This window comes from Atta cephalotes (assembly GCF_000143395.1).
Source record: "Atta cephalotes unplaced genomic scaffold scaffold00049, whole genome shotgun sequence".
Lineage (NCBI taxonomy): Eukaryota > Metazoa > Arthropoda > Insecta > Hymenoptera > Formicidae > Atta > Atta cephalotes.
This window is the reverse complement of record NW_012130113.1, coordinates 1,977,489-1,990,452: the sequence shown is the minus strand read 5'-3', so window position 1 is coordinate 1,990,452 and position 12,964 is coordinate 1,977,489. Positions and strand designations below refer to the sequence as shown.

Below are 12,964 nucleotides of genomic sequence, written 5' to 3'. Positions count from 1 at the left end.
TATATATATATATATATATATATATATATATATATATATATATACTATCTTCATATCTATATAAACTGTTCATTTTATAAGGAATTATGTCATTTATAATAATCAGCAATACTTTTTTCCTCAATACATAATGATATCTATCCTAATTTCAATATATTTAACAGATTAAACAGAATCGATCATTTAAAAACATATTTTTAATTAAAAGTAGATTATCATTAAAAATGTTTATTTCATAGCTTTACATAAGTTCTTCCAGGGAAAAAAAGTTTCATTAACGAGATATTGAGTAAAAGCAGTGGCGACATATAGAAACAATTAGAAATAACCCAAACTGCACTGATAAAAAATTTTTTATGTATGAATATGTACATATAAATATGTATGTATAAATATTCATAAACATACATAATTTTATATGAAATATGTCCACACAATGTTCATACATCCTTCTTTCTTTTGTAAAATTATTTTTTAGTGTAACAGAGATAACAATAGTAATGCAAAAACTTTAAAAATAATTTAAAAAGTAATTTTCATACTATTTATTTTAGAAAAAATCAAGTTCGAAGAAATATAAAAATTACTTATGTATAATTATATATAAAATTATGCATAATTGTGTACGAGCAATTTTTTTAACATTTTTCCAAACTTGTTTTTTCTAAAACATACAATGCGAAAATTATCTCTTTAATTCCTTTTTTAATGTCTTCACATTACTATTACATATTGTTATTACACTAAAAATAAGCAAAAAATGATATTTACCGCAAGATTGCTCCGCCGATGCTTGATGCCTCTCCCAGACCTCCTCCTCCTCTCAGAAATAAGTTGATCCTCTCGCACAGGACACTCGCGTAAAACACTCGCGAATAATATACTATAATCGCACGCGGACTAATTATTTATAAAAGTCTTTCGCGCGACACTGCGGCACTCCACGTTTACAAAACTCATGATAGGATTTCATTTCGATCGATGGAATCAACATCACATGTCGACGAGTACTTGCGAAACACACGATGAATGCCAAACAAGAGTTAAGCCCCACACGAAAGAAAACGAAATCGATCATATCGAGTCCGTCACCTCTGTTTTATGCAAAATCACGTTTAAAATTGGCTCAGGCATACGTCCTAACTGCTAGTTCTAGTGGGACACAAGTGGTGCTGTACCACGAGCGATTCCAAGAGACTGGTAGACGTGACAAGCGCCTCTAATAAGAAAAAAGTTGGTACCATTGCCGATTGTCTAACAATCTAGACAATTCAGGAAATGGGATCCAACTCCTCGTCACGAAGCTAGTTTTTTAAAAAAACTACTAGAGCTAGGTTCTGCCCAAGTCAGATTAAACGCGATTTAGGCTGATAGATAATGACAGAGAAATAAGCGCTTGACCAGAATTATACAACTCCTTTTTGAGCGACTTATCAGGGCAGAATTCTATAACTCGTTATCGCAATCATGATGACTGCATAACTCGAGTTATCGAATACAGGCCCAGAAAAGAATCCGAGTCAATCGATCACTTCTTATCGTTAAGGGCCAAACTGTTGGCCAGTAAACGGAGCGCGTCCTCAATTAGCCGACAGCAACAGTAGTTGCTAAACCGCGCGAACACGCATCACGAAATGCGTGACATTACGCGGCCGGCATCACCTCGTGCCCGGAGCACTTAGCGTGAGAACGTTGCAGTGACCGTAACCACCTCAGCAACGTCCCAAAGAGAATTCCGCTTTCCTGTCGAAGCATCGAAGATATGATTTCATCGCCGAAATAGAATTTTATCGAATGGGTTTTGTTAAAAGTTCATTAGTCCGATAACTTGAACGGCACTCCCGAAGCAAACGCGCGACGCGACGAACCGGCTGCGGTTCGTTCACTTTCATTTATATCGGCGACGAGGGTACGTTAGCTTCCCCTTCGTTGGATTTTTACATAAAGAGAATGATTTTACTCAAGTATTTAAAAATTTTTCTAGGTATATCATTCTAGATATAGATTCGAAAATTTTTAGATACTTGAAAAAATCATTCTTTTCGTGTATATCCTCCAGGTACTGAGCCCTCTCACCACGTCAAGGTGTACCCGTGGGAGGGAAAATATCACCTGAAAAATGTAAAATGTAATATACTATTTTCTATGTTACTATACAATTGTCGATTAACTTGTAGAAATAAAACACATATCATATGAATATCAAAATCACCACCATTGCGAAATAAATTCAAAGCAGATAAAAGGACTGAATCTTTTATTATGATGTCTGTAAGATACGATTAGAGTCAATGAGCTATGAGATTAATAAAAAGAGAAATGTTTCTTTTATTAACGATAAATAGTTTCGAAGTTTGAACTCAATTTTTTATCATATTACGGAAGATGCACGAAAACGAAAAATTAATTAAATTATTAATTACATACATATTATTATATTAATTGTGAAAATAGGAATCGCATAAATTACATTATTTGCAAGAAAGTATTTATTAACATTGCTTTTTATGACTCGTGTGATACTGTTCGAAGAATCGAGAGTTATACTTAAGCGAGACTCAAAAATGTTACATTAAATAAAGATAATTGTCCGTAATTATCGCGAAAGAGTAATAAATTCTGTTTTTCCATCGCATTTTAATTCCAAATGAATGAACTGAAATATTTGTTCCGTGATATACGATTATTCTTCCCGGAAAAAAAAGTTTCATATATAATTATACATATATAAAATTGACATATTTTATATATAATTATATATAATTATATAATATAAAATATGTTCATATATAAAATTTTTTTCCGGGTTGAATTTAATGAAAATATTTACGCACGCTTAACGTGTTCAAGTTTTTTCTTCTGAATGTGGAACAATGAATATTTAACTATTCAGAATTAATCATTAGGTAGTTGATTGTCGCTTTCGATGGCGGCATTATGGCACCAAAGCTATACTTTCTAGCTATATCCCTCATAAATAATATAGAACTTGGATGAATAGGACACGTGGAAAACGATACATCGTCAGTCTTACAAAGTGGCTCATACCTTTCGAACGTGTTTTGTTCCGTTTCAACATAAAAGGTGCCTTACGTAATACGATGAATCAGAAAGACATTTTCGATATAATAGTGGCGTATTATTAATAATTAACGTACCGATAAGAATTGAAAATGGGATTTCTCATTAAATAGTACGCAAGACGATATATTCGTTCACGATATTGTAAAGGCGGCTTCGAATTATCTTATTTCTTGGTAGAGTTACGATCAAAAAGGTGATTGTCGTAGTTTTAAAACTATAGATTTATAGTTTTAGACTATAGATTTATATATAAGCGATACCTACACTTTTATATAATATATTTTTGTTTTTCATTCAATTATTATAAATTCAATCTAACTTGTTAAATTAAAATATAAATTACTACTAATTTCCTCTAAAATTACAAATTTTTTAATTTTTAAATTATCTTTATTACAATGCATTGTATGTTTCAACAAAAGCAAAATCTGTTGAAGAGTTCACGCGATACGGAGGTATCTATAAGTCGTAGTATGATCGATGTGTCATTGCACTGTACCCACTAACATCGATTGCAACACCGTGATATAAGAACAAATATGTGAAAAAACACACGTATAAAACGTATAAATAAATAAAGAGATAGACATATCGAATTAAAGCGCAATAAAATATGAGTTCGTTTCCCTAGTCCACCACTCGATCAGGGTTACTGTGATAGTGTCGATAAATGAAAGATAAAAGTCATCCCTGAAAGTTTTCTTTCACGAAGATATTGACTAAAGTTAATTCCATTTCAAACACTACTTGATCAGAGAAAACACACATTTTATGATGAATTCGTTTTTGCATCATTTCATCATATTAGACATTGCAATAGTAATTACAATTGTACAGTTGAATATTACGAAATTAGTCTCATTTATAACTATAATTATATATTAATGAGTACTTCCGTGAAAAGTCCCATCTCAGGGAATATTTATTTCTTTGGCCTTGTCGCTCAATTTTAATAATGTTGTTGCGTGTCATTTGTGCAATGAAATTACTTTGTTTGATTAGCAGCTTACACTGGGAAAAGAGTGAGGTTGATTAAAGCGCGTTTTTGTGATGTATTATAAATGTAGCGCAATGGAAACTTTTGATATTTTTTTAGCAAGTTCTCGTAGGTGGTGATGCTTCTATCAGTATAATATAATTTATCATTACTTTGACACGTGGTTATTGACGCAGGCGGAGAAAATAAACATATACTACGCATCTTATTTCATTTTACGAGACGATCAAATGTAGTTAGTATGTTAGTCATAGTGTTAGTCTGCCAAATGAAAGAATGCAGTTCCATCGGAAGAAATCAATGACTGCTAAAGCATCTAATGTGAATTCTTGATGTTAATTCTTTATTTATTCGCCTGAACTGGACGTGAAGGAGAATTGTCCTCTTTTGCGTCCAGTTCACGCGAATAAATAAAGAATTAACATCAATCAAGAATTTATGCTACAGATATTCCAAAAACTCCCCAAGCATAGACTTTTCGCTTGTGAAAAACGCAGGTTCATACAGGTGGCGTCGTGACGCCGAGCGTCAGCTTCATTCGACGCGCGACGCTTCCTCGTGTCGCAGCGTCGCGACGCCTGTGTGTCATATCTTTTTAGAACGCGATACAACGCACATTTTCCGACCCACAGTTCATTTTATCAACACAGAAATGAAGCAAATCAGACCCAATCAGGTACCACTTTTTCTTTAAAGCACCGCCGAATAAAGCACTATCGATTTGATTTATCCTTTAATCGTATATTTTTTTAACAATTTTTTTGTTAATACAAAAAAACATCTTTTTTAGATATGCTTAGTGGAAATATTCACAAGTTTTAATGTTAGCCATTGATAATTTAATATGTCGAATTTTTATCTTATCATTTCAATTTTTGAATCTATAAAAAAAATGTTAATTTTTAACTAGCGAGAGTTCGCATAATATGCCTTTATTTCCTTATAATATTAGACTTCGTGTAAAAAATAATTGCTACGATTACAAAATCATATCGATTGCTTTCGCAACATTCGCGATTGAAATCTGAAAGGCACAATTTAATTTCTCTCTTTGTTTAGATTTGTTAATTCGTTCATTATATTAATTCGATCAACATATTAACAAATGTTTTTTACAAAGATATACAGAAATCATTTTAGAAGTTTATGCATGAAAAGCTTTATTCATTTCTTTACGAGTACTAATCAAACCATATTTTCTAAAACATACAGGTATCGAGTCCAAAACATTATTAATCTAATTTTTATAATCGTATTAATATTTGAAATAATATATCATACGCAATTATGCAAAACGAAATTATATGGAATACTAAACAATTACATATCTTATTCATATTTAAGGATACATCGCAATTTCCAAAAAGAATAGAAATTATTTATTAATGTTTAAAATAATGAAAATATATGTAATTAAAGAATACTTAATAAATAAATGTGCTTCGAAATAGGAAACACAAATAAAAAACATATAAATCACGATGATAGAATCTAAATGATATGTTTATATTCTATTAAAGTAATCTGCGCATTGATATTGAATAAAAGGAAACAGGGAATTCACCGATTGCTTTTCGCAAAAGGAAAAGTCCAAATGCGTGTACCGAATTAATGACAAGGTTTACAATAATGAATAAGTAATCGATAAGATCCAGTGCGATAATGCATAATGAAATCATTCCCGCGACGTAATTGCAGTATGATACGATCTTTTGCAATATAGCGAGAATAGTTAGCATGATTATGCTTCAGTAATTGAAGAAAATCTGTCGGAACGCAAACTCTCGACAAAACTACATATTGAAAAGCTTTCTAACTATGTATTAGAGAATCTCTATGCGCGCTTTCGACTGATATTACTTTTCGCGTGTCATGAATATCGCTATTACATCCTGACCCACCAATCATCCATAAAGCACTATGAATATGCAAGCAAAAATATATTTGAATGCTGCGGAACATGCGAATCAATAACAAAGAGAAGCCGGTAATGACGAAATGTCTGTCTGCTAATCCTCTATAGAATATAAAATACATTAAAAAGCTCTCATTGTGGATTTCAATCAATAACAAATGCAATTACACAAATATATAAAATAGGATAGAGTGTCACTTTAAATAAAAAATTGTTGATACTCTTGCAAATAAACTGCGTTATGATTATTTTATATTTATATTATTTATCTCATAAATTTTTGGATTGTCATTCTGTTGCAGGGGCTGAAATGCATTCAGCTGTAAAAAATTGGTTAAATCGTGGCGAACTTGAGAGACTCGAAAATGTTGTATTAGAGGGTCGGGGCACGCGTTTATTAGGTGAACAGTCGCAAGATCTTAGAACTCGTGTCTTCCTGAAGGGACTCCCCAACTATTTGGTAAGTAATTATTTAAACAGCCACTAAATTTTATCAATCTGAAAAATTACTCTCAAGCTGAAAGAGTTTTATTAGAAGAAAAAGTATTGATAAAAATCAAATAAATAATTCGATATATTTTAGACGAAGATTTCTCAAGTGCACGATGCTGTTGCGCGCGGCTCGTTAGCTGAAACGCAGAAGATAATTTCTGAGGAATCGAAGAAAAAGCTGGCGATCGCGAAGGATTCATGTGGAGTACCTTTAATACACAAAGCGGTCTATTATGATCAACCCGAGATAGTTTCTTGGCTCGTAGAAAATTACCCTATTACGCCACAACAGAAAGATAGGGTAAATCTTCTCCAACATTGCTATCCATAAGCCATAAAAACGAATTACATGCATCATAAAAAATTTTACTGAATACTCAATTTCAAAGTATCTTAAATATAATAATAATATAATATAATAATAAAGAGAGCTTGTTTAATGATAGCAGTTTTTGTAAAACTAATCCACTGAATTTCTCTCTTTTTAAATTGATCTATTTAAAAAACAATATTTACCTTAAATGGTCTTAATTTACACGAGCTTTAACATAGTAATGCGAGTATTAACTTCGATCGGTTATCTTCTATTATTCACAAAGTTCGCCTATTTTTACGATGGAATCATGTCGCAAACGCTTGTTAACTTGTTCGAGAAGAAGCTCCTGAATAATCGAATAATACTTCTTCCTAGCAACGTCACGACTCCGCATCGCGTGATGCTGATAATAACGAAGTGTAAACCACCTGTTCTTTCCTTGCCAGCCATGAGCTTGCACTAACAGATATATACAAATACACAAAAACGAATGAAACAATTTTGATCTAATGCATATCGACCATACATTTTGTTTGACACCCTCTCATCGAAGGCGTAACTCTCGAAAACTCTAAATCCATTTATGATTAGACGATTATACTTCATATGTTCTTTACGATTTAGGAAGGACGAATAGCCCTGCACTATTGTTGTGTGTGTAAAGATCCTGATCCAATCTGGGATATTCTCATAGAAGGCGGATGTGACGCTAGTATTTGTGACAAGAAAGGAAATCCGGCCTCTTATTACTTGGAACATTCTTCGGAAATTGAATTACCGGAAGTAGAGATGACAACTCGACGAAGAAAAAGTACCGCAAAGGATAGTGAGTATTGTTATTTCATTTTAAAAGATAAAAGTTAAGCATATTCTTAATTTTATGATAATATAAAGAAAATTATATTTTTCTTTATATTGCTCTATCACGTAAGATATTCTTTAAAACTTTTAAATACTCTCTAAAATTTTTAGAGTGGAATCTCTTTAAAAATTGAGCCAATCTTGAAAAAGAGTAGCTCAATTTCACTCTTTTAAGTGAGATTCCATTCCAAAAAATTTAGAGAGCATACATAATATCTCTTTTTTAAAAATGAAGTAGATAAGCTAAGTACTTATAAAGTGTTTTATATTGTTATATTGTTATATTAAAATATATATAATATGCACATACAAAGCATATCCTGACTTTTTACAATCAATACCAGTGGAGAGTAAGCGTACTTAAATATTACATTAATTTCGTTGGTTCGTCAGCAAGTTGTTAAGACAATTTCGAAGAAATATCGTGAACGATTCGATGGGCAACCTTGTGACCGATAGAATGCTATAGCCTTTTTTGCCTGTTTCCTACTTTCGCGGATATAGACTCTTCGGCTTATGCCCCACATATCCGTTTCTAATGACCGTGAAGAATCGATAGCACATAAATTTGTAAGACAAGGCTAACTGCGACGTTCGATACAGAGACACAGTCGAAGAATCACCTCGTGCGAATTACAAAATCTAAATGAAAGACCAAAACTTTAAAACCTTTTAGTGGCAATTACACAACTTTATGCTGTACAAAAAGTATTTCATTCTTAGTCTTAGCATCTGTTATCTTAAATATTCATCTCACTGACACAAATAAGACTAATTATAAAAAAATTGCAATGTAATATAATTACATGGAACTACGACTATCATTATTTTTTCGTTAAATGACTTCACAAACAAATATCGTGAATCAATCTATCATCTAATAACGGCTGAGTTCTAATTTCACCAATGATAAAAACTCATCTTCCATTCTTCGATCGTACTGCCATGCTAGCAATTACGCTCGAGGATCGAAGTCAAGCAATTTCCTGTAAATATATATTCCAACAATCGACTTTTCTTCTTATGCGATTGTACATGAGCAATTCTTGTAAAATTACTTGTGCACGATACAAACTAATATACTTCTATTACTTAAAAAATAAATTAAAAATAATATCTTTCGTTAAAACGCTGCTAATATTCTCTCAAGTATAAAAATAATTTAATAGATATAATTCTTCTTTTCGTTATAAATTCAAAGATTGGTCTTGCATAATTAGAACTATCCATTAAATCATTATATTTTCACACAATATAGACTTTTCATATTTACACGTTCAATCCTTGAGAAATTTCGCGTGATCGTAGAATTTCACGAACCATTGCGGCAATAATAATTTATTAGAAATACTGAAGCACAGGTAAAGAGTTGTAAATAGATAGATAGCATAAAAACAAGTTCTCTTTATCGTGTAACAAAATGTCTACGTGCACTGTATGCGCAACTGGAAACGTGTCAGTAATATGACAAACTTCGTACTGCTCAACCCTTTAGAAAATTTATTAACTAGCAACTGTACTTGCCATCCGCCATTCAAGACGATGTAAAATATTAAATGTAGCGTGCATGCAACTATTATATAAAAGGCGCGCATCAATAGATCTAACTGAGCCACAATTCATTTTTAACAACAGATATTTCTGAATATAGCAGAATTATGTAATTACAAAGACTGACTTTCGCAACTTAAATTATGCAAACAATCTTTGATAAAAAACAATCTTTGAAATATAACGTAACTTTTGAAATTATAAATATCACAATAAAATTACATTCAAAGAAAACAAATCTGTTGAGAATAATAATCATCAACATTTTTACCGTGATAAAGATGTTCTAACGGAATTTTCCTGTCATAAAGAACATGTGAGACTCTAAACACGGACATTGTTCTGACATTTAATATTTATTGAGTCATAAACTTCTTATGAATTATAAATTTAATATCTTAGTGTTACGTAGCTCAAGGAGTCATACCGTTCATGAATATTTCATTAAAAAATTCGCTATTTAAATGCCATAATTGTAAAAGCTAATCGAATCCATCTTATATTATAATGGTTCCGCGATGATCATGATTGCTTATTTTTATTTCATATTCTGTGTTCATTATTTAGCCAAATATAAATTGACTTGATATAGCTACATCTAAATAATTTTCAAAATTTATCGAAAGAGTAGTACAGAGTAACTATTGTAATTGTAACTATTTAAATTTATATTTTATAGTTGTATCTAATTCTATTAGATTGCCATTATTGGAAGCTTTTATGTTTTTATCGATTTTATTATTACAATAAAAAGTGCCGCTATTCTAACTTCTTTAATATAGTCATGAGATTCCTGGATATTGTCTAAATCGTATTTATTCACTTTATACTCAGATATGGATTTCAAGCCCTCCAATATCAGGATATGGATACACAACAAAGACATCGGAAAATTACAGCATGTGTTATGGGAAGGACAAGGATTTAAACTTCGATGCGAAACAAGCAATAATCCGCGGATAAGAAGATTCTTAGAAGCCGTGCCCTTTATTATGGTACGTAGATGAATTAGTAATTACACATATTTTCCAATTGTTCAATTAATTATAAAAAAATAAAAATCTTAATATTGCTAAAAAATTATTAAATAAAATTATTATGGTTTTGGCAGGGCACAATAAAGGATATCCACGCAACAGTCATTAATAACGATTTAGAGGGTCTCAAGACAAAATTGGAGGAACCTATTTTGCCCATTATTTTATGCGGCAAGGACGCAAATGGCTTAAATGCCCTTCACAAAGTAAGCTTTTATGATGAAAGTCCAATAATTTTTTTCAACTACTAAAATTCGAAGCAAGAAAAATCTATCCTATCTTTTTTATCGGCTGCTGCTTTTTTATAAGGCTGCTGGTTTGGGATACACGGACATCGCACGTGAAATCCTTGAAAGATGCCATGCAACGGTAACGGCTCAAGACAACGAAGGAAAGACTCCACTGCATTATGCAGCTGCACTTAAGGACGACGGCGTCATGTATGATCTTTTAACAGAACATGGAGCCGATGAAAGTAAATTGGATAACGTGAGCATCAGTCGATTATTTATAATTAAAAGGAAAGAAATAATTAATCGATAAGATTACTTCTACCATAACTCTATAAATCTTGCTGTTAATCAGAGACAAAAAGCGCCTGCATTTTACAAGAACCGCCCGTCGGACGTAGACCTATCGAATTTGTCAATGATACCGGAAGCGCCCCGAGTTTCCGATACTTATCCAAAAAATTGGGATTGGAGGATCTTAGAGGGAGCCATTATGCGAGGCATGAAGAAGGTTAACAGTGATGATAGCGCTTTCGGTAGTGCCGAATCCACAATGAAGGATTCGGATGAGAAGGTACATTGTCATCTAAGTTATATGCACGATATTCTGCCTGCCTAAGTTTGGATTAGATATATTTATTGTATAATACACATCTGTATTAATTAATAATTATTTAATGCACCATCAAATCACTTATAGCCGGACATAGAATGGCATCCCGGTCAAAATGTAGTGTCGTAGTTGGAATGAGTAGTTATATAAACAAAAATTTTTTTTCTTTTTTCCTTTTTCAATATGAGGGAGGTTTCCAGTTCATAATTCCAGATCAATGATATGATAAATTATATATGCGAGATTTGGTAAAACAGAAAGGCGATGATGAGCAAGAGAACGAGGAGGCTGAAACTCCGAATGGAGACGAGGAGGCTGAAACTCCGAATGGAGACGAGGAGACTCCAAATGGGGAAGAAGAAACACAAAATGAAGAACAAGAAGTACAAAATGGAGAAGAGGAAGAAGCAGAAAACGGAGAAGAGGAAGCACAAAATGAAGATGAAGCGAATAATGGAGGAGACGAAAACGAAGCCGAAGTAGAAAATAACGAAGAAGATGCCACCAATGAAAACGAAGAAGAGCAAGAGGAAAAAGCATCATCTGACGATGACGTGGTAACTGGACCTGTCGCGGAACCGAAAGACGAGGAGGATGGACCTGAGGCCGCCGATAATGAAGATGGTATCTACGAAGAATCCCCGAAAATCGAGGAAATCGCTAATGATGAAACCATCAAACACGAAGAACGAAACGAGCCTAGTACTGGCGATTCTGGTGTTGATGATCCTGCACAAGATGAAGAGCAGGTATTGTCTTAATCAAATTGTCACGATCACTGCACTGCGCCTTGTATAATACAAAGAAGAAGCCGGGATATCTCAATCTATGTCCGTCCCTGGAATTACGATGTTATATAATATCTATGTATAATATGTAATAGTAATTACGTTCAATAATAACATTTTTTAAATTGAGAAAAAATTTGCAATTCACTTCCTCCAATAAAATGAAGAAAAGAAATTCTCTTACTCTCTAAAACTTTTAGAGTGAATTGTCACTCTGAAGAGTAAAATATCATTCTTAAAGATTAAAAATTGAGCCACTCTGTTTCAAAATTGGCTCCATTTTCATTCTTTAGAGTGAGAATCACTCCAAAGAATTTAGAAAGTACGATTCCTTAGACAAAAGTCTATTTATATGATTCGAGTTATCCATAACAAGAGTTACCAACAGATTTTTTTTTTTTACGGACACCCTGTGTGCTATACATACATAGAATACATACATACATAGTAGAATATGCGTAGGCGCGGCGAGACACACGATCGATTCGCATGTAGAATTCCCATATGTGATTAATATCTCCTATCGATCATGTGTCTCTTACACGCGCGCATGATTTTGTACTTAAATATGACAGCAGGTCATCGTCGGCGAACATCAGGAGCCCGCGGAAGTAGAATTAACTGAGGGTAGTATGGGCCAAGATCTAGAAGTAGATAGTTTACTAGAGAATGACAATATGGAACAATTAGCGGTTCTCGTTCTCAATGGTGAAGGTCGACGATTGGTCGGACGACAGTGCGAAAATCCCGAACTTCAAGCTTTTATCGACAACATTCCGACTTATATGGTACGTTATTATTTTGCAATAAGCAAAAGAGTTTATATATATATTTATTTATAAAATATATATTATATAATATTAGGGAAAAATTCATACTGTGCACATGGCAGCGCGAGAAGGAAATCTTCGAGACTTGCAAAGCGCACTGGATCGCCGTAAATTCGCAGTGGCGCGAGACGAATCGTCACCCCATGGCGCAACGCCATTGCACGTGGCTGTTATCTTTGGAAATACCATTATCATTAGGTATTATTAACATATACACATATATATATATATATATATATATATATATATA

At 32.8% G+C, this 12,964-nt stretch overlaps 1 protein-coding gene across 1 annotated transcript in view; it reads left to right on the top strand.

Moving 5' to 3' along the window:
- The first annotated feature begins 6,306 nt into the window (after nt 1-6,306).
- Nucleotides 6,307-12,964, top strand: part of LOC105622900 — a 17,444-nt gene continuing 10,786 nt past the window's right edge. The window contains exons 1-10 of the mRNA XM_012204309.1: nt 6,307-6,456; nt 6,580-6,789; nt 7,429-7,630; nt 10,051-10,211; nt 10,328-10,459; nt 10,563-10,742; nt 10,839-11,057; nt 11,354-11,845; nt 12,460-12,672; nt 12,749-12,912. Coding sequence (XP_012059699.1) covers nt 6,307-6,456; nt 6,580-6,789; nt 7,429-7,630; nt 10,051-10,211; nt 10,328-10,459; nt 10,563-10,742; nt 10,839-11,057; nt 11,354-11,845; nt 12,460-12,672; nt 12,749-12,912 — 2,123 coding nt within the window. The remainder of the gene's footprint in view (nt 6,457-6,579; nt 6,790-7,428; nt 7,631-10,050; nt 10,212-10,327; nt 10,460-10,562; nt 10,743-10,838; nt 11,058-11,353; nt 11,846-12,459; nt 12,673-12,748; nt 12,913-12,964) is intronic.